Consider the following 23,251-nt stretch of genomic DNA (forward strand, 5'->3'; position numbering starts at 1 on the left):
TTTTTCTGAAATTATTTTGTAAGGAAAGAAAAATTATTAAGAGGCCCAAACCAATTGCTGCTTCCTCAATATCTGAGGATAGTTAAGTGTATAATAGCTGTGGGAAGATGATAATGTTGTTTATTTAATTCTGTAATGGTTATTGAATGAAGCAGAGCATCTATCTCAGTGTGATGAAATCAAGTAATTCAAAGCTGCATGCAAATGGAAATTGCCCATATCATTTTATTTATAGGTTATAAGCATTAAAATATCATTGAAAATGTGGAACTCTGGGGACATCTAATGCGCATGGAAATCTACCAGGCACATGTCAGTGTGTTTTAGGGATTAAACGCCATTATGTTCCTGATGGCTGTTGCTGCTGGCACAGAAAGTAGACTGAAATTATACAAGCTAGTTTCTGGAAGACAGCATGCCCTCCGGTGAGGTGTTGCTGCGTGTCACCTCCATGCCTGCAAAGGGAACTGAGACTGCCCAGCGATGGTAAATTTAGCAGTGCAACATACGAGCCTGGCATCTATGGGCGGTTGGCAGAGAGAAGCCCTCCAGAATAATTGTTGGTACTTGTAAACAATATGTCAAAACGGAGAAGAGTCGTCCAAGAAGCTGGGCTCCCAGGGCACATATTTGTCAGTGCTGCTGACCCTGTGTCACAGCCTGTAATGAGCACACCAATATGATGTGTGGGTGTATTCAGAATCCTTCTTGAGGGGGGGAGAAACGAGGCAATTATTTGCCTTTTTATTGTTGCAGTAATATTCTGCTTGCGTTTTCCAGTCATTATGATAGATTAACAACAAAAAGAAATACATGATTTTTGCACATCATGAAGAAAACCGTATGCAAAATAACATCTGGTGTGATTTTTTTTTGCATTCTTCCATTCTCACAATCTGTTGATATAGTATAATAGCTGTGTGTAATAACAGTGGCTGTAAACATGTCAAACTGTCACAATTAGCCTAAATCTATGGCAGTACAGTGACCAGCTAACCAGACAAATTAAGCTTTGAAAAATTCAGATCCCTCTCTTGTGGATTGTGTTTGAAATTGTCCAAGTAATCATCTATCCTGTTACCCTTCAATTATTTGAGTGCTTCTACACCAAGGCAATCAGAAAAATAATATGTATAGAGATTTAGAAAAAGGTATGAACAATGCAAATCTGAAATAAGATAAAATATAATAGAAATTTACAGCTGGTCGGTTAAATCCAACTACTTTGTGAAAGTGAACATGAGAACATAAGAAATGGGAGCTGAAGTCGGCCATTTAGTCCTTTGAGCCTGCTCTGCTATTCAACAAGATCATGGCTGATCTCCCTCAACTACACCTTCCTGCACTATCCTCATATTCCTTAATTCCCTTAGTATCCAAAAATCTATTCACCACTGTCTTGAATATACTCAACAACTGCGCACCCACAGCTCTCTGGGGTAGGGAATTCCAAAGATTCACAACCCTTTGAGTGAAGAAATTTCTTCTCATCTCAGTCCTAAATGACCGACCCCTTATTCTGAGACTGTTCTAGATTCCCCAGTCAGAGGAAAAATGTTCTCAGCATCTACCCTATCAAACCCCTTAAGAATTTTATATGTTAATTAGATCACCTCTCATTCTTCTAAACTCTAGAGAATATAGGCCTAGTCTATTCAGTCTCTCCTCATAGGACATCCCCTCATCCCAGGAACCAGTCTAGTGAACCTTTGTTGCACTCCCTCAAGGGCAAGTATGTACTTCCTCAGGTAAGGAGACCAAAAGAGCATACAGTATATGAGGTGTGGCGTCACCAATGCCCTGTATAATTGTAGTAAGACTTCTTTACTCTTATATTCTAATCCCTTTGCAACAAAAGCTAACATACTATTTGCCTTCCTAATTGCTTGCTGTACCTGCAGGTTAACTTTCTGTGATCCATGGACAAGGACAGCCAGGTTCCTCTGAATGCAAACATTTCCCAGCCTCTCACCATTCAAAAAATGCTGCTTTTTTATTTTTCATACCAAGGTGGATAACTTCACACTTTGCCACAGTGCAATCCATCTGCCATGCTCTTGGCCACTCACCCAAACTGTCTATATCCCTCTGTAGCCTCTTTGCATCTTCCTCACAGCTTACTTTCCCACTTAACTTTATATCATCTTGGATATGTTACACTCAGACCCCTCATCTAAGTCATTAATATAAATTGTAAACAGCTGAGCCCAAGTACTGATCCTTGTGGTACCCCACTAGTTACAGCCCGCCAAACCAAAAGTGCCCCCTTTATTCCTACTCTGTTTTCTGACCATTAACCAATCCTCAATCCATGCTTATATATTACTCCCAAACCCATGAGTCCTAATTTTGTGTAATAACCTGTTGTGTGGCACCTTATCAAATGCTTTTTCAAAATCCAAATGCACGACATCCACTGGTTCACCCTTATCCATCTTACTAGTTACATCCTCAAAAAACTCTAATAGATTTGTCAAAAATGATTTCCCTTTTATAAATCCATGTTGACTCTGCTTAATCATATTATGATTTTCTAAGTGTCCTGGTATCAGATCCCTAATAATAGATTCTAGTATTTTACCTTCTACTGATAGGCTAACTGGCCTATAGTTCCCCGATTTCTCTTTTCTTCCTTTCTTAAATAACGGGGTGATGTTTGCTATCTTTCAATCCTTGGGAACTGTTCCAGAAGCTAAGGAATTCTGGAAGATCAAAAGCAATGCGTCCACAATCTTTGCAACTGCCTGTTTTAAAACCCTGGGTAACAGGTTGTCAGGTCCAGAGGATTTGTTGTTACTTAGTCCCATTAATTTCTCCAGTACTATCTCTTTACTTGTACTGACTTTCTTAAGTTCCTTATTCTTACTAGACCCTTGGTTCCCCATTATTTCCATTATGATGAGCAGATATGTACTCTGGGCCTCTTATTGTTTTCCACTTCCCCCACCTCTGATTTGCTCAATTTTACAAAGACATCTGATTAACAATACCAGAAGGCATTTTGCATTTTTACTTAAGATTCAGTGAGGAACGTAGTAACTATGAAGCTACAATTCTTGTATCTGCTGGGACTAAGCAACTCAACAACAATGATGATCAGGAGTTTTAGACCAAGCTCTCTCAGCACTGAGTTTAATCTACCTTGTTATGCCACTTCTTGGCTGCGCTGTTGGCAGAGATAGGATGGAAGGAAGGAAAAGCTCGCAGTTGTTAGCTATGATCTATTCAACCTGGAGGCATTGTGAGAGTCTGATTTCAACACTAGCTATAATAGTAGCTGTTTCACCAAAGAAATTGAAATTTTATTATATATAAATAACAATCTTTTTAAATTGAATCTTTAGGGATTAATGCATTCCAGTGGACCTGTGGGCCGACACCGTCAGCTTGTGTTAGTCCTGGAAGGGGAACTGTATCTCATTCCCTTCGCACTACTGAAAGGAAGCTCCTCTAACGAGTATCTCTACGAACGTTTCAGTATCATCGCTGTTCCCTCAATCCGGGCCCTTCAGGCAAGCCCCAGGGTAAGAACTCTTCAAGACCCTTTTACTGTGCTGCTTCTTCCTGTGCTAGAGATTTCAGTAAAGCTTGTTGTGTAAACATTTGGTAATTAGATGTGTTCTAAAGCAGCTATTTATATTCTAATTTTCCTGCCTCTGCAAGCTTGCCAACTATGTTGTCCAAAAGTCCCAGTTTTCATATATTTCTTCAAAGCCTCCATCCTGTTCAACCGAGTGATAATGCAGGACTTCATTACTGAGTGAGGCATTCTCATCCCTTCTTTTCTGCCCATCTCCTTACGTACTCATTCTCATGTACTGACTCAGTCTGGTTTTCTTTCGCTCCTTCTTCTGAAAATTACCCCTACCTGCCCTACAACCCCCTTGACATTTCCTGCTTGTATTCCTATACCATGTCTTGCACCACCCTAATGACACAGCCTGGACATCTGTATCCCTCAAATACTGAAGCAGTCCGTGTAGAAATGCAGCAAGGCCTGGACAATATCCAGGCTTGGGCTGATAAGTGGCAAGTAACATTTGCGCCACACAAGTGCCAGGCAATGATCATCTCCAACAAGAGAGAATCTTACCATCTCCCCTTGACATTCAATGGCATTACCTTCGCTGAATCCCCCACTATCAACATCCTAGGGGCTACCATTGACCAGAAACTGAACTGGAGTAGCCATATAAATACCATGGCTAAAAGAGCAGGTCAGAGGCTAGGAATCCTGCGGCGAGTAACTCACCTCCTGACTCCCCAAAGCCTGTCCACCATCTACAAGGCACAAGTCAGGAGTGAGATGGAATACTCTCCACTTGCCTGGATGGGTGCAGCTCCAACAACACTCAAGAAGCTCGACATCATCCAGAACAAAGCAGCCCACTTGATTGGCACACCATCCACAAACATTCACTCCCTCCACCACCGACGCATAGTGGCAGCAGTGTGTACCATCTACAAGATGCACTGCAGCAACGCACCAAGGTTCCTTAGACAGCACCTTCCAAACCCGCGACCTCTACCACCTCGAAGGACAAGAGCAGCAGATGCATGGGAACACCACCACCTGCCAATTCCCGTCCAAGTCACACACCATCCTGACTTGAAACTATATCGCCATTCCTTCACTGTCGCTGGGTCAAAATCCTGGAACTCCCTTCCTAACAGCACTGTGGGTGTACCTACCTCACATGGACTGCAGCAGTTCAAGAAGGAAGCTCACCACCACCTTCTCAAGGGCAATTAGGGATGGGCAATAAATGCTGGCATAGCCAGTGACACCCACATCCCAAGAATGAATATAAACAAAACCTAGAACTGGGGCTGATTGTACATTCTTACCCCCATAAACAACTGTCAGTACCTGGAGTTAGGTCCCAACCTTACAGGTTTTACCAGCCTTGTACACCTGTATCATCCCATGGACTGACCATGCCTGGACTTCTGTATTATGCTCCAGGACTGGCAATTCCTCACCTTCCAGACCTGCCTTGACCCTGAACTCCTGTGCAATCCCATAGGACTGGACAGCCAACTCTTTATTTCTGTCTCTAATTAACCTTGCCCAACCTCTTCTCTGCCTCCCAGTAGGGCTTTTACCAGGTTTCCTCTATTCCCTTTTCTCTGTCCCTTGTTTTTCACTCAACCCCAACTTATCTTCATGATTCCTATCCAACCTGCTATGTTTACTGTACTCATGTAGAAAATTAGAGACCATATTGTGGAATGAAAATATTAAGAATATTCATCCTCACTGACTCTTGTACCATTCTTATTGCCTACTCTTGGCTTCACGAGATGCATAAAACAGTTGGACAGGGGAGAACATAGATTGAAAAGAACCAGTGTGCAGAGAGAGTTTAAAACTGAGGCTCCACTGCTGCTCCTGAACATAGCTTTAAATGTTGGAGATTTTTTTCTACTTACTGCGTGAAACATTTAAACTAAATGTATACATTTGTATCTTTTTTGTATAGTCACATCTTCGAAAGTACACATCCGTGTGCAGCTCCTCTACCTCAATGGCAGCTGTGATAGGTAATCCCAAACTGCCATCAGCAGTAATGGACCGGTGGCTCTGGGGACCCATGCCTTCTGCTGAAGAGGAGGCCTACATGGTTTCAGAGCTTCTGGGCTGCCAGCCCCTGGTTAGCAGTGCTGCTACCAAGGAAAGGGTGATGAGCATGCTCAGTCAGGCAGAGTGCATCCATTTTGCAACCCACATCTCCTGGAAACTTGCTGCTTTGGTCCTCACGCCAAATAATGAAGGAAGCATCATTAGTGGAAAGAGTTCTTTGGGAAACAGCTACACGATTCCAGAGTCGCTGAGGATGCAAGATGATGCTAGTGATGTGGAGAGTATAACTGACAGCCCTCCCCTGCAAGAGTTCTTATTAACAGCAGCTGACATTCTGGAATTGCAGCTCCCTGTCAAACTAGTGGTTCTTGGCTCCTACCAAGAGTCTAACAACAAAGTAACAGCGGATGGTATTATTGGCCTGACGCGGGCTTTCCTAGCTGCTGGAGCACACTGTGTTTTGGTTTCCCTTTGGCCAGTGCCTGTGGCTGCGTCCAAGATGTTTGTGCACACCTTCTACTCCTCACTGCTCAATGGAATGAAATCCAGTGCGGCACTTGGAGAAGCCATGAAGATTGTCCAGAGCAGCAAGCAGTTTGCACATCCTTCAAACTGGGCAGGTTTGTTCAAATCCAACAGGCTGTACAACCTAAAACTGAAAAAAAACCAGCATACAATTTTTGAACATTAATATGTTCTGGGACACAGGTAGTCAAAATGACTAGCTCCATATGCAAATTTTGATTACTTTGAAGATGCTATATAAACGCAAGTTGTTGTTGAGATCACTGAATGAAAACAAGAGATGAGGTGAACAGTAAAAATAAATTGATACCATTGAACCCCAATTATGCATGCTTCTATTGCCCACATTCTCATTTTTTTTTGCAGGGAGTCAGGGAACTAGTAGACTCTGCTGTAGGGAACAGTGAGAGAAAGGAGTACAGTGATGAACTGTTAATGGACTGGAGGAGCCTCTAATGCATGGCTCTCCTTACATACTATTTCTTTTCAAATCTTTTACTGAGATTAAAAAAGTACAAGTAAGGAGAGCAATGTAAATGAGAATCCACTTCTCTTCCTGAACAGCTGATTAGTGTGCTTCTTGTCCCAGTGGAACCTTGATTATCCATCAGTGTCTATTAGCTGCCTCAAGGAGGTGGGGAGCAAATGTTCCCTCCAATATGACAGGTACTCGAGATTCCTCAGAACAGGGGAAATTGGCAGTAATACTCATCAGGACATTTTGTTGCAGAAAAATCAAATTAATTAACTAATTAATTAAGAGGGGCATGAAATGGACAAGCTGAATTGACTATCACTGTCAGTAATGATGCGTACTGTAAGGAGATGAGGGGAAGCCAGAAAGTACTTGAAAAAGGAACGGAGGTAAAATTTATTTATGAATATGAATTAGCAGCCAGTTTACACCGTGCCCAATTGTTTTTTCAGTTGATTTCAATGGTGTAGATGAGCTGCTGATTCACCATGAGCCTGTTTCAGGCAATTGCCAAAGGCCAATCAGACTCCCACTGGAATCTCATACGAAAACTAATTTGTGTGATACTGACATGAGAATAACCACGTGGACCAAGAATTTTAACTTTGGGCGCTCCCGACGATCTGGGCATAAATTGCACTAGTTTTGTAAAGCTTTTTTTCCCCTCAAATTTCCACACAAGCTCATTTGCATAACACTACTTGTAAAATCTGTCATGAACCAGCGCAATTGAGCAGCATTTTAAAATGCAATTAAAAAAAAAATTGTATTGAGAAATATTCCTTAATGTAGTTAAGAATGGCAACCTGGTACAGCTTTATTATTACAGCTTAAAATGGATTTGTTCCAAAACAGAAGGAATTTTTTAATCAGAGTGTTTCGTCCAACACCTGTGAGTTACTCAATTGTAAATAACTGAAAATGACTTTAAAAAATATATACAGAACCATTTCCTAAATAGAGCGCTGTATATTAGTAAATTTAAAAAAAATATTTAAATGCTTCTAAAATATGCCCATTCGTGTCCTACGGCCTAAAAAAAAGCTTAATTTTAAGAGCATCCTGGGGTGCAATTAATAAAAACTCTCAATGGTGATTAATTCAATCTGGGGGCGTGGCCAGTTTTGTGGGTGGGGCTAGCTTCTGGCACGATGGTTTTTAAATTAGCAGAAAAGATGGCAGAAATGTGATTTGAATGTCATTTGTACTTAAAATTCCTTGATCCTTTGCGCTGGTTTGACAGGATTGGGTGAATTGCTGTAAAAAAAAACAACGCTACCTTGTGGAAATTCCTGCCCAGGATGATCTTGAACATCTGTTAGATTCAGTTTAAAATGGAAAAATACAGCTGAGGCTTTGTGTACAATATCCAGTGAAAAAACTGGATTGGTGCAAGTTTCAGGACTGTTGAACAATTGTGGGAGTAGGACTATTCCTAAAATCTAAGTATGCGTATACGAACGTACGAATTAGGAGTAGGAGCAGGTGTAGGCCACTTGGCCCCTCGAGCCTGCTGCACCACTCAATAAGATCGCGTTTGATCTGATTGTAACTTTAAATCCACATTCCTGCCTACCCCCGATAACCTTTCACCCAATTGCTTATCAAGAATCTATCTACCTCTGCCTTAAAAATATTTAAAGACTCTGCTTCGACAGCCTTTTGAGGAAGAGAATTCCAAAGACTCACGACCCTCTGAGAGAAAAAAAATTCTCCTCGTCTCTCTCTTAAATGGGCGACCCCTTATTTTTCAATAGTGACCCCCTTAGTTCTAGATTCTCCCACAAGGGGAAACATCCTTTCCACATCCACCCTGTCAAGACCCCTCAGGATCTTATATGTTTCAATCAAGTTGCCTCTTACTCTTCTAAACTCCAGTGGATACAAGCCTAGCCTATCCAACCTTTCCTCAGAAGACAACCTGCCCATTCCAGGTATTAGTCTAGTAAACCTTCTGTGAACTGCTTCCAATGCATTTACATCCTTCCTTAAATAATGAGACCAATACTGTACACAATACTCCAGATGTGGTCTCACCAATGCCCTGTATAGCTGAAGCATAACCTCCCTACTTTTGTATTCAACTCCCCTTGCAATAAATGATAACATTCTATTAGCTTTCCTAATTACTTGCTGAACCTGCATACTAACCTTTTGCACTGGGACATCCAGATCCCTCTACGTATCAGTGCTCTGCAGTCTCTCACCATTTAGATAATATGCTTCTTTTTCATTATTCCTGCCTAAATGGACAATTTCACATTTTCCCACATTATACTCCATTTGCCAGATCTTTGCCCACTCACTCAACCTATCTATATCCCTCTGTAGCCTCCTTATGTCCTCTTCACGACTTACTTTCCTACCTATCTTTGTGTCATTAGCAAATTTAGCAACCATAACTTCGGTCCGTTCATCCAAGTCATTTATATAAATTGTAGAAAGTTGAGGTCCCAACACTGATCCCTGTGGCACACCACTCATTACATCTTGCCAACCAGAAAATGACCCATTTATGCCTACTCTGTTTCCTGTTAGCTAGCCAATCTTCTATTAATGCCAATATGTTACCCCCTACAGCATGAGCTTTTATTTTCTGCAATAAGCTTTAATGTGGCACCTTATCAAATGCCTTCTGGAAATCTAAGTACAATACATCCACCGGTTCCCCTTTATCCACAGCACATGTTAGCTCTTCAACGACCTCCAATAAATTCGTTAAACATGATTTCCTTTTCACAAAACCAGAACAAAATCAGACTGTGCCTGATTACCTTGAATTTTTCTAAGTGCCCTGCTATAATGTCTTTAACAATAGCTTCTAACATTTTCCCTAAGACATATGTAAAGCTAACTGGCCTGTGGTTTCCTGCTTTCTGTCTGCCTCCCGTCTTGAATAAAGGGTTACATTGGCTATCATCCAATCTAATGGAACCTTCCCTGAATCTAGGGAATTTTAGAAAATTAAAACCAACACATCAACTATCTCACTAGCCATTTCTTTTAGAACGCTAGGATGAAGTCCATCAGGACCCGGGGACTTGTCAGTCTACAGCTTCAACAATTTGCTCAGTACCTTTTCCCTGGTGATTGTAATTTTCTTGAGCTCTTCCCTCCCTCCCCTTCCATTTCCTGATTTACAGCTATTTCTGGGATCTTACTTGTATCTTCTACAGTGAAGACCGCTGCAAAATACCTGTTCAATTCATCGACTGTCTCCTTATTAATTTATCACATCTTCACAAATTTGATCCTTTGCCCCCACTATTTAGTTTAAAACCATCTCTACTTCCCTAGTTATGTGGCTCGCTGGAAGACCAGCCCCAGCACGATTCAGTTGTAGACCATCCCAACTGTATTGCCTCCACTTTCCCCAGTACTGGTGCCAGTGTTCCACGAACTGGAACCCACTTCTACCACACCAGTCTTTGAGTCATGCATTCAGTTCTCTATCTTATTTGCTCTTTGCCTATTTGCACGTGGCTCAGGTAATAATCCAAAGATTATTGCCTTTTGAGGTTCTGCTTAATTTGGTACCTAGCTCCTCATACTGACTGTGCAGAATCTCCTTCCTTGTCCTGCCTATGTCATTGGTACCTACATGAACCATGATGACTGGATCCTCCCCCTCCCACTGTAAGTTCCTCTCCAGCTCTGAGCAGATGTCCTGAACCCTAGCACCGGGCAGACAACACAGCCATCTGGACTCTTGCTCTTTGCTGCAGAGAACAGTGTCAGTCCCCCTCACTATACTGTCCCCTATTACCACTACATTCCTTTTTGCTCCCTCCACTTGAATGGCTTCCTGTACCAGAGTGCCATGGTCAGTTAGCTCACCCACCCTGCAGCCCCCACTCTCATCCAGACAAGCTGAAAGAACCTCAAACCTGTTGGACATTTGCAAAGGCTGAGGCTCCTGAACTCCTGCTTTCTGGGTCCCCTTACCTGCCTCAGCTGCAGCCACACTCTCCTGTCCCTGACCACTGACCAAATCAGAAGACCCTATCCTAACAGCTGTGACCGCCTCCTGGTACAGAATGTCCAGGTAACTTTCTTCCTCCCTGATGTGTCGCAGTGTATGCAGCTCAGCCTCCTGCTCAATGACTCTGAGCCATAGTTCCTTGAGCCGCAACACTTACTGCAGGCGTGTTTGCCCTAGCTTACACTGGCATCCAGGAGCTCCCACATGCTGCAGCCATGATAAATCACCTGTCCTGCCATCCTTAATGTGTTTTAATTAACTACTTAATTATTTTATTCAATTATTTATTTTTTTAAATATGTTTTATTAACCTTACCACCAGTTCCTGTACTATTTTAAACCTTAGGAATAGAATAGACCTGAAACACTTACCAGATACTCACCAAACAGCTCGCTTTTTCCCCGAACTTCAAGCATCTTGTTCAAGTTGCACTTGAAATCCTCTCCTCTCTGGCTGCTTCTCTCCGAATCTCCGTACTTTTGGCACACCTTTTAAATCCTCTCCTCTCCTGCTGCTTCTCTCTGAGTCTTTGAGCTATTGGCGCGCTTTTTTAAATCCTCTCCTTTCCTGCTGCTTGTCTTGAATTTTAAAAAAATGTTTTTGAGATGTGGGTGAGACTGGCAAAACAACATTTATAGCCCATCCCTAGTTGCTCTTCGGGTATTATACAACAATACATGTCAACCACACACATATGATCTGTGTTATATGTAGGCCAGATCACATAGGGGTAGCAAGTTCCCTTCCCTGAAGGACATTAATGAACCAGTTGGGTTTTTAATATCAATCTGCCAACCTTGCATGCTCATTTTTCTACCTGATGATAAATTACAAGATTTATTGAGCTTAATTTCACAGCTTGCCATTTCGAGATATGATCTCCCAAATTTGGGTTACTATTCCAGTGCCATAACCATTGCATTATTCTGCCATCTACTAAACTTGCAGGTGCCTTTCATCCCATAATTTATTTTAATTCATCTGTTACTCTAGACACTGATGTACAATGGCTGGTTACACTGTGACATACAGTGACTGTGTAGAAAAAGCTTGTGCCATATGAACAATTTTGCTTCTGTGACAGCCAGCGTCAGTGTGTTAGGACTTTAGATTATATGGATATATTATACAAGGATTACAGTGGTCACAATAAATACAGGAATCACAGTCATTATATTTATACAGTTATATATTCAGGGATTATAGCTACAGTATAGTATAGAAATTATGGCCACTATGTGTCTGAGTGATTATAGTCACTATGGGCTGAACCTATATCTCAAAAATGGGTGGTTTGGGGTCAGGACAGAGGTTAAAATTCAAAAAACCTGAAACAGGAACCTAGCAGGCCTCGGGGAAACCCAGCAAGTGAAAGGAGGCAAGAAGGACTGAATCCATGAGGTAAGTGCATTTACAGCTTGTGGGCCAGGAGAAGCCAAAGTGTTTCCTCCCCATCCAACAAGCTACCCTGTAAACTCTGCCCTCTCCTCCACTCCAATCTGTCTCTACCCCACACACATGCCCCCACCCCTCCATTACCATTGGACTCCCACATCTCCCCTACCCCCATGATCGGACACCCCATCATGATTGGCCTTGTACTGCAGGAGTCTGCCAATCAGGCTGGCAGTGGATAAAAAACCTGCAGAAAAAAATGTAAAGATATCCTGCAGTTAAAAACTTATACTTCCAGGTTTTCTGCCCTCAAAAAAGACCCCTCCTGCCAACACCAAACTAAAATCCAGGCTTACTTTTCAGTGATATGTCTGGTGCTACACAGACATTGCAGTCAGGATATATCAGAAAGAGATTACAGTCACTATTATACTGAGATTAAAGTGAACATGTTATCGAGAGAATATAACAGCAACTTGTTTATACATATATATAGCACCTTTAAGTTACTAAAATATCCAAAGGTATTTCACAGGAGTGTCATCAAACAAAATTTGACACCGAGCCACATAAGGAGCTATTAGGACAGGTGACCAAAAGCTGAGTGAAAGAAGCAGGTTTCAAGGAGTGCCTTAAAGCGTGGAGAGTCTTAGGCATGGAATTTCAAAGCTTGGGCAGCTGAAGGCACAGTCGCCAATGATGGAGCAATTAAAATTGGGGATGCGCAAGATGCCAGATTTGGAGGCGCAAAGCTGTCTCAGAGGGTTTTATTTCTGGTTGGAGGATGTTACAAAGATAGGGAGGGGTGAGGCCATGGAGGGATTTGAAGACAAGGATGAGAATTATAAAATCAAGGCATTGCCGGATCGGGAGTCAATGTGGGTCAGCGAGCATGCATGATGGATGAACAGGACTTGGTGTGAGTTAGGTTACAGGCAGTAGAGCTTTGAATGAGCTTAAGTTAATGGAAGGTGCAAGGTCGGAGAGCAAGAAAGCATTGGCATGGTAAAGTCTAGAGATAATAGAGGCATGGATAAGGATTTCAGCAGCAGATGAGCTGAGGCGGGGAGGATACACAGGCGATGTTATGGAGGTGAAAGCAGGTAGGCTTGATAATGGAGAGCATATGGGATCGGAAGCTCAATTTGTTCTAAAGTAGTCACTATTACATTGCGATTCCAGTCATGGTGCATTATATAGAGATTACAGTCACCATGCTTTATGTAGACATTATTACAGTAACAGTATTAATACGAAGATTACAATCATTATTTTATATAGTGATTACAGTTGGTATATAGTCACTGTAATACAGAAATTGCAGTCACTGTTCATTATAGAGATTACAGGTCACCATTATGTAGGGATTATAGTTACTATATATTATTCAGGGTTTCAGTCACAATGCAATATGCATGGCTTATAGAACTGGTTTGTATGATGCAATCATTGTACATACTGATATTTACTATTTATTTTTATTATAGTCTGGTTACAAATGTCACTTCTTATTTACTGAAAACTTTGAACATTTAATTATTCTGTTATGTAAAAGTTGTTCTCCTTTTGCAGGTTTCACATTGATTGGAAATGATGTTAAATTGAACAGCCCCTCATCTCTTATTGGTCAGGCACTGTCTGAAATCCTCCAGCACCCCGACCGTGCCCGAGATGCGCTCCGTGTTCTACTGCACTTGGTAGGTTGTACATCAGTGAAATACTTAGTCAATTGCTGTATGTGAGGAAGGGGGGAAAGGAGAGAAGAGGAAGTGGAGGTGCATCATTTTCTGTGAAATCAGATACTAATACTTCAAACTCTGAGTAATATCATTACCAAAGTGAAAATATTGACAATGTTTGGAGGTCACAAAAGATGGTTGTAGCTTAAAACTAAAAAAAAAAAGTTGTGTTTACAAACTTACATCCCACAGGCAATTAGAAAATAGCAACTGAACTTAGCCGAATCACGCTGCTTCTTCCAGCTGGTGAAGCATTAACCAAGCGTGGCCAGCAAGAGACATAGGAGTATTACATGTTCTGATACCGTTATGATAGTTTTAAGAAAAACATAAAGGCCTGTAATTACCTCAATCATAATTATGATGGTTTCTACACTTATCTTGCCAACAGGAACTAATACCCAAATGTCCTCCGAAGCTGATTTATCAATGGCAGTACATAAAAATTGGCATAAAACAAGCCAAAATGCAGGGCCATCAATGGAGCTAGTAGTTTGAATGTAAAAAATAATAAGAGAGAAATGAGAGTATGAGAGAGAGCTAGTTAGAAATATACAAACAGATAGCAGGAGTTTTTACAAGTATTTAAAAAGGAAAAGAGTAATTCAAGTGAGTATTGGTCCTCTCGAGAGTGAGTCCGGAGAATTAATGATGGGTAATAAGGAAATGGCAGAAGCATTGAACAGGTATTTTGTGTCAGTCTTCACTGTAGAAGACACATAAAACGTTCCAAAGATACTTGAAAAATTAAAGGTAAAAGGGAGAGAGGAACCTAAAACAATCACAATCACCAGGGAAAAGTACTGGGAAAATTGTTAGAGCTAAAGGCTGAAAAGTCCCCAGGACCTGATGGCCTGCATCCTAGGCTCTTAAAAGAAGTGGCTGCAGAGAAGGTAGATGCATTAGTTGTGATCTTCCAAAATTCCCTAGATTCTGGAAGGGTCCCAGCAGATTGGAAAGTAGCTAATGTAACAGCTTTATTCAAGAAAGGAGGGAGACAGAAATCAAGAAACTATCGGCCAGTTAGCCTAACATCTAGGAACATAGGAACAGGAGTAGGCCATTCAGCGCATCGAGCCTGCTCCGCCATTCAATACGATCATGGCTGATTATCCACTTCAATGCCTTTTCCCCACACTATCGCCATATCTCTTTATGACTTTGGTATTTAGAAATCTGCTAACCTCTGCTTTAAACATACTCAATGACTGAGCTTCCATAGCCCCCTTTGGATAGAGAATTCCAAAGATTCACAGCCCTATGAGTAAAGAAATTTCTCCTCATCTCTGTCCTAAGTGGCTTCCCCCTTATTTTGAAATTGTGTCCCCTGGTTCTAGACTCCCCAGCCAGGGAAAACATCTGAGCTGCATCTACCCTGTCTATCCCCTTAAGTATTTTGTGGGTTTCAATGAGATCACTTTTCATTTTTCGAAACTCTAGAGAACAGAGGCCCAGTTTCCCCAATCTCCCTTCATAGGATAGTCCCGCCATCCCGGGAACAAGTCTGGTGAACCTTCATTACACACCTTCTATGGCAATAAAATCCTTCCTAAGGTAAGGGGACCAAAACTGCACGCAGTACTGCAAGTGCGGTCTAACCAAGGTTCTATACAATTGAAGCAAGGCTTCACTACTCCTGTACTCTCATCCTCTTACTATAAAGGCTAACATACCATTAGCCTTACAATTGCTTGCTGGACCTGCATGTTAGCTTTCAGTGACTTATTGACGAGGATACCCAGGTCCCTTTGTACATCTACACTTTCTAATCTCTTATCATTTACAAAATACTCTGCACATCTGTTTCACCTACCAAAATGGTTAAATTCACATTTTTCCACATTATATTCCATCTGCCCACTGTCTGTCCAAATCCCCTTGAAGCCGCTTTGCATCTTCCTTTGTCATAGGGAAAATGCTAGAATCCATTATTAAGGAGGTTATAGCAGGACATTTAGAATATCATAATGCGATCAGGCAGAGTCAACGTGGCTTTGTGAAAGGGAGAGCATGTTTAACCAATTTATTGGAGTTCTTTGAGGAAGTAACATGTACTGTGGATAAAGGGGAACCGGTGGATGTACTGTACTTAGATTTCCAGAAGGCATTTGATAAGGTGCCACATCAAAGGTTATTGCGGAAAATAAAAGCTCATGGTGTAGGGGGTAACATATTGGCATGGATAAAAGATTGGCTAGCTAACAGGAAACAGAGTAGGCATAATGGGTCATTTTCTGGTTGGCAAGATGTAATGAGTGGTGTGCCACAGGGATCAGTGTTGGTCCTCAACTTTTTACACTTTATATAAATGACTTGGGTGAAGGGACCGAAGTTATGGTTGCTAAATTTGCTGATGACACAAAGATAGGTAGGAAAGTAAGTTGTGAAGAAGACCTAAGGAGGCTACAAAGGGATATAGATAGGTTGAGTGAGTGGGCAAAGATCTGGCAAATGGAGTATAATGTGGGAAAATGTGAAATTGTCCATTTTGGCAGGAAAAATATAAAAGATATTCTTCAATTATTTTGCAGAATAGTGGTATGTCCATTGGGAATGCCATTTCAGCAACTGAACATGTGGTGGGGGCAAAGCCTGAAAAAAAATTCAGCTGCACCAAGACACTCAGCACTTCGGTTAAGTAGAGTGCAAAACTCAGTTAGGAAAACTTTTAAACCTCACAAAGAAAATCGCAATTAAAGTCCAGCAATTTTAGTTACACAGATTCAGGCCCCACTGCACCTAAATTTTTGGGTGTAAATTTATGCCCATTCAGAACTAAATGCAGGAAAATCGCTGTCTCTGACCTTCTGCATGGGTTGAGAGTAGAGCTATGTTAATAAGTTATGGTGGATGCAACTTGGAAGAGGCACAATTGATGAAGGACCTTGGCACTTGACAGGTTCCAGTGTAAGATCAGCCTAAGTCACTTTTGTGCGAACCTCTGAAAATTACAAGGAAATTAACAGAGCACAGTGAAGCTGAGACTACGCCAGAAGAATTTTTCCCACTTAATATACATCTCCACAAAACAAACTTCTTTCTTGCACAGATTTTATGATGCATGGTGGTTTAGTATAGAATAAGCTTCTTACAATCTTTATTCCATAGTCTTGAATATTTGAGGGTTTGGGACATAAACCGTGATGTTTTGCAATGCATGATTCAGGGGACAGAATGAAGCTCTGCTAAAGACAAGTGAAAGCCTCATTTAAATGCAGCTTTCATTTGAATCAGATTCTACACTGAATTTCACAACCTTGGGTGAGGTTCTACCCATTGCTTATAAAATGGACCCATTGGGAATCCTGCCATCTCTCCTATTCAAGAATGCTTCTTAAAGCAAGATTGTTGTTTGAGTTGAGTTCATTTTGAATTGTTTATTTTATGTTTGCAATTATGTTTTGCTTCATGCTTTAGTTGCTTTTCTGGACAGGCTGCTATTTTTGGACTTTTTTTTCCCCCCAGTCATTCCCTTTGTTGTTTTTGGTAGTTGCTGACACAGGCTCCAGTAGAAAGTGATAAAGATGGGAATTTCCATGGGGTTTGCAAAGCGCTGCATGATTGTTTTAAGGAAGAGAAGTTTGACGGAGGGACAACAGATAGATACAGAGACATCAAAATAGGCACAGTGACATCTGAGGTGCTTTGTCCACACTGCTACTACCCCAGAACACATGTCTCTCCTCAAATACAGGGACAAGCTAGAGCAGATCTATCTTCACCACCTCTCTCTCAGTGAGAGAAATCTGAGTTGTCTCATTTGACTTGCAGTCAATGGGCAGAATTAAATGCAGCTGTTCAAAGCAGGAATGGTGGTGTGGGGGGACAGAGAATTGCGCCAGAATTGACCGCCCGGGAATTTGGTGATGTGATGTTGGTTCCAGATTTTGTCAGAGGCCCGAAAGCACCAAGGCAGCATTGCTGCTCCGACACAACAAGATTCCAATTTAAATTGCTGAGCAGATGATTGGAATACATTTGCATCTAATCCACCTCGATTTAATGGTGGGCTTGTGATTTTGTGGAATGCAGGTTCGGTTCACGGTTATTAAAAGCTGGCAGCACTGAGACGAGGCTTCAGCACCAAGGCGAGGCTTCAGTGCCGCTACAGGGATGCAGCCATAAGGATTCTGCATAAGGGATGATGGGAGTGAGAGGTCATTGTTGCACTGTGTTGCTGTGTGCCCGCAAGGGGAGTTGGGTTCTCAGGGTCTCTGACAGGGGGATCCGGGTCTTGGGGTCTCTTACAGGGGGTTCTGGGTCTCAGGGTCTCTGACGGGGGTGTTGGGTTCTCGGGGTCTCTGCCAGGTGTTTGGGGTCTCAGTTGCTCTGCAAGTGGGGGCTGCTTGGGTTTGGGTGGCTGTTTTGGGTGACCAAACTGTTGTGTGAGATGTTTGGTCACCCATTCTGCTGGATGAGAGGGCTGGCTATCAGCAGGGGTGGGCCCTGGGGGCCATCAGGGAGTTCAATGGGCGAAGTGTCAAAAGCTCAGTTGCCAAGGTAGGGTCATCTCTGCATCGACAATGCCTACTGGTCAACTGACATGGGTCTCATACACCCTGACGGTTTGGAGTCCCGTGGTGTGATGTAGCGTCTCCGACAGAGGGATTACCACGAGGCAGCTGGGCCTGCCTGTGAAGCTCTACAACGAGAGCAGCAGCAGCCGGCCATGCCATGAAGGGCCCACCTGCGTCAGAGAGCCGGACTCGAATCAGCTACCTCCGATTGTCCGTGGGGCATTGTCAGCGAAGGCTACGCCTCTCCAGGGAGGCCGTCACCGACTTATGCACATTGCTGCAGGATGAGTTGCGACCTATGGGATTTGTGGGTCACCCTATGCCAGTGGTCCTGAAGATCACAGTGGCACTGAACTATTATGAGTCTGGATCTTCTGAAGGATCCACCAGGAGACATCTGTGGGGTCTCCGAGCCAGCAGCCCACCGCTGCATCAAGGAGGTGAAGAATGCCCTGTTCACAAGGGCCGGCGACTATATGTGCTACCGGACCAACCCTAACAGTCAAGCTGAGAGGGCCATCGGATTCGAGGCCAAGGCCGGATTTTCCCGGATGCAAGGTGTGATAGACTTGTTACGACTGCTCGGGACAAAGCCCCCAATCAAAATATATGATTCTGATTGCGGTGTGAGCAATGCATTGTCAGTTCAGTCCCGTCGCTCCACAGGTCGCATCATATAACTTTAAGCTTTCCAAATCGAAGAAAACAGCTGCTGAATTGAAACCATCTAGTAACCCCCGAATGAAGCGAGCCAAACCAGGTATCTTCAGATATCAACAAATTAACTATTTATTAAAAAAACTAAAATCTTAAACACTACTAAGATAAACCAATATCTAAAGACCTTATAACTTCTTATTTAAAAATCTAACTCCCGCATTCGCATAGATATACTCAAACTAACAGTAGTTTGTTTTTTAATTAGCTGCCTGAAAAAATAGGAAAAACAATTAAGTCTTTGCAGATTACGCTTCCGACAAACGGTCTTCTGATCCAACACAGTCAGAGTTCACTTGCAGTCTTCCAAGGTCCAATGAGAAAATGGTCCTTCCAGAGATAGGGGTTCAGCAGTTCAGTTTGGCAGTTGTAGTATAAACTCTTCTTTTTTCCAGCGATGAACACAGTTAGTCAATAATTTGTTATTTCTTTGAGGAATTAATTGGCTCAAAGTTTTTTTTAGAAGTTTGAGAGAGAAACTACCCTGGGTTTAAATTGACTTAGAGAGAGCTCTCCTATTTCCTTCATGTGCTGGATCTGTCTGACATCAGTGTGTCTCTGCTAGCCAGTTTCAAAGTCAAAATGGATACATTGAAGCCCGCAGGGGACATCTGCCACACGAAGCGGTCTGCAGTACACATTTATATCAAACACTATGTTTACAACTTGGCAAGGAGGCAGCAGTTATGCAAAAAGCAGAACTTTCAATGGATGGTAGGGTTCTCTTGAATGCAGGGTGTCATAGATGGCATCCATGTCAGTATCAGGGCTCCTCATACCAACCCCATTGCATACCTGAACTGGAAAGATTTGCACCCAATGAATGGTCAAGTGGTATCTGACCACAAAAACATAATAATGCACATCAATGTCCAATACCTAAGAAAAGACCTCAATGCCTTCGATGTGCAGCAGTCCATGTTGCCTACATTATTTGAAGAAGAGAGATTGGATGATGTCTCTTCAAAGACTGAGGCTAACATTTGCTCCATGACTGCTGACCCCACTGAAAATAATAACAAGTGGAGCACCTAGGCCTGGAACTGGAACATCTGCTGCTGTTGCTTCTGCTACAGCTTGCACCTATAAAGAAAGTATGCCATCCCGCTTTTGTAAAGTGAAAGTGTGTGTACAAATGGACAGAGGGTGCAGTAATTCCCAATTTGGGTTTTCCGCATGATTTAAGGGCCACAGAGGAAATGTGTGAAAAACTGAGGAGTGTGTTTACTTTTGCTTTCCTCTCAATAAGCATTTAGCTTCTTTAATTGTAGCCAAGTGTAAGTGAACTAGGTGATTGTACTGACAGTCAGATTCAGCCTGCAGTAGAACCACCCTTTTCTGGTGCACCTGCTGCAACAGAATCTCTAAATCTTCAACATCAAAGAGAGCATGTGCTCATATATCTCTGCAGTGCTTCTGTGAATAATTAGTCCACTTCCCCTACCCCCACCACCACAACTTACCCTTTAATAGTGAGCTGCAGCATCTTAGGAACTGCTGCCTTGCAGGATTTTACACCAGTCTACAGCCAAGTGTATTACAGATCAAGCTCTCTGGGCAAGCATTTCATGCGCCAGTAGCCCATTCAATTGAGGTGGAGGGACTGCTGTCATAAAAGTGTAACAGCGTCTGCCCTATGCACTGACAGTGAAGATGGGCCTGCATCAGGGGCCAGCTCAACTACATTTTTGCATTTTCACAAAATTGGGGTTATAGTTTCACTGTTGATATTCTTCGTCTTTATCACATGGACCCTGCAATGGAAGGGACACCCTATTTATGTGCTAGGAGATAAGTAGAAGAGCAAAATATGACCAGCATAAATTCCCATGCACAAGTCACATCTTTACATGGGTTTTATAAACTGCAAAATGTCATTGTGATTCATACAACTTTTTGGCAGTTAGTCACTTGACATAAAAGTCATGGATGCAAACTTTACATCTGTGGAATCCATTGCACTATTATTTGTGCTGTATAAATTATGACACCATAGCCTATTTCCTATAGTTAACTGATAGGTAAACAAGTTTTAAGAAGAATCCTTCATAGAATTGTTTAAACTATAATTTAATTTATTCATTCTCGTTGAGCTCAGTGCCATGGGGCATTGAGGGGTGGGTGGCAGAAGTGTGGTGGGGGAGCAATTGCTGTATAAGATGAGCCATAAAATGTAAAGGCAGGGGACTTAAGTGCATTCTTGAAAAACTAGAGTTAAAATAGCTGCTTAGGAGCAATACAGCAATGATTAGATGACAAATAACAGATAATCTTTATTAACTGAATTATGCAAAACCTTAAACTTTATAGACATGATTCTGTTCTTTAAATCACAAGACAATAAAGTTCAGATCTTGAAGATTCTTCATCCCATCCTTCTAGAAAATCAACCCCAAAAAAATCATCATCTTCCCATTATGTTATCAAGCAGTTACTCAAATGAGTCTAGCGTTCTGGTCTCAACAATTCTACCTAATTTACCTCGACCAGGTTCCTGTGAGAGATCCCATTTCAAGAATGAAGAACTCTAGTTTGTCTAGTTTTTCCTCTAACATTAGGTATTGTCTGATACAGCACGAATCCATACAGACAGAAAAGTCCCAGATTCCATCCTTTATCTGTGCGGCAGTGAGGGTATTCTTAGTATCCCTGGCTAGGGAGAAAAGTAACAATTGGACATTCTTTACAGATGCTGGCTAATGACTCCTGCAGAAGTGCACATGTGCGGGTGGCAAGTGAGGCTCGGATTGGATTAACCCTTAATGACTCACTGCTTAGATTCACACAGATAGACCACTCATGCAGAAAGGTGTAAAGGGAAAGACTGGACAGAAAATTGGAGGGCACAGTAAACAATTAAAATACATGTAAAAATTCAATGTCCTTACTTAGAAGTTTTTTTATGGCTTTGTCACATCCTGCCTCTGTAATCTTCTCCAGACCTGTGCTCCTCCGCTGCATTCTCTGCTCATTCAATTCTAGTATACTGTGATCCGTTACCAGTGGTAAATCCTGCAGCCATCGCATCACTGCATTCTGAAATTCTTGTCTTAAACTCCTCTGCTTTGTTACCTCTCCCTCCACTTTCAAAAGCCTTCTCAAAACATGTCTTTGACCACCTCCTCTAAATAGTCTTGTCCTTCTTGCTTGGGTCACTCAAACCCGTGTAAATCACCTGGAAATGTTTCATTATATGAAAGTACAAGTATTGTTAAATTGAAGAAAATTATGTGAAACTGCAATGAGATCAAGAGGAATAATTAGAGATGACTGTTAAATCATTCTAATTATTAGCATGATTGTGACAAATGACTGTACTCTATCTAGACCTAAAACGGACATAAAATGCTTATATTTATGAAATTATATTTCATGAATGAATCAGGCATTGTAAATGGAGCAGCATGCCTTTTTTAAATAACTTTTTACAAATGGGTATAATATGTGGAATGAGTAGTTATCCTGCCGGAAAAGATGTCTCTGTTTATTTTTTTAATCGTTTTAGTTAGCTGCTGGTACAGGCCCATCACCCTGTTGAAATTGAAGTAACAATGTTGATTGTGAGCATGTTCTGCCTGCTGAGGCACCCTATCTTGCCTGGGAAAGGAGGTCAGGCAGCAGGTAGACAGAGCTGCTTAGTGCACGATGCTGAGTCCACTTACGTACAAAAGCAATTTTCTTTTTTTATTTTATTATTTCTCTCTTCTTGTGCAATGTCTTTAAGCACGTATCTTCTACAGGTAAGGAAACAGGCAATAGAGTCGCTCCCAAGCCTTGGCCAGTGCCACAGTATGATTTGTTGCTGGATATGTTGCATTACAGCACTTCTGTTACGACTCCCTCCCATCCTATATAAAGGGTGCTTGATCTGCTTATGGCAGGGATTAGGAGCTCATTGTATAGGAAGATTGCATTTGGTTATTTCTAGCAAACTTATTAAACCATTCTAAAAACAATGTATTCATAATTTCAATAGAAATAGCAATAAGAGAAACCTTGCCTTCTGCATTATGACTTATAATAGCCAAAGGGAAATCATCCTCCTATCTGGGTGTTTGTCTGTGCAGACCTATGTTCTGCTCTTGTATGCCACAGGTTAGAGCTACAGTGCCACCTTCATCCAATTATGTTTAGTTGGTATGATGGGCAGTGGGATTGTTGCTCCACATATTTTAAATTTAGAAAATAGTCCCCTATAAATTCTGCTTTGAAATTGTGCCATGCGATATTAGAGTACTAACATTTAACACGTGAGTTTCTGCTGTCTGGTATTTTAATGTATTTTAATTGACTCACTTACGATAAAAAGATGTATG

At 41.8% G+C, this 23,251-nt stretch overlaps 1 protein-coding gene across 4 annotated transcripts in view; it reads left to right on the plus strand.

Moving 5' to 3' along the window:
* ttc28 (tetratricopeptide repeat domain 28) overlaps positions 1-23,251 on the plus strand; it is an 825,016-nt gene that overhangs the window by 757,424 nt on the left and 44,341 nt on the right. For all 4 annotated transcript variants that reach the window (XR_010977250.1, XR_010977251.1, XR_010977252.1 and 1 more), the window contains 3 exons: positions 3,345-3,524; positions 5,484-6,204; positions 13,535-13,659. Coding sequence is in view for 1 of the 4 variants with exons in the window: in XM_068054870.1 (XP_067910971.1) it covers positions 3,345-3,524; positions 5,484-6,204; positions 13,535-13,659 (1,026 nt within the window). In the remaining 3 variants the exon portion in view is untranslated. The remainder of the gene's footprint in view (positions 1-3,344; positions 3,525-5,483; positions 6,205-13,534; positions 13,660-23,251) is intronic.

Source organism: Heterodontus francisci, chromosome 23 (genome assembly GCF_036365525.1).
Source record: "Heterodontus francisci isolate sHetFra1 chromosome 23, sHetFra1.hap1, whole genome shotgun sequence".
In the NCBI taxonomy this organism is placed as follows: domain Eukaryota; kingdom Metazoa; phylum Chordata; class Chondrichthyes; order Heterodontiformes; family Heterodontidae; genus Heterodontus; species Heterodontus francisci.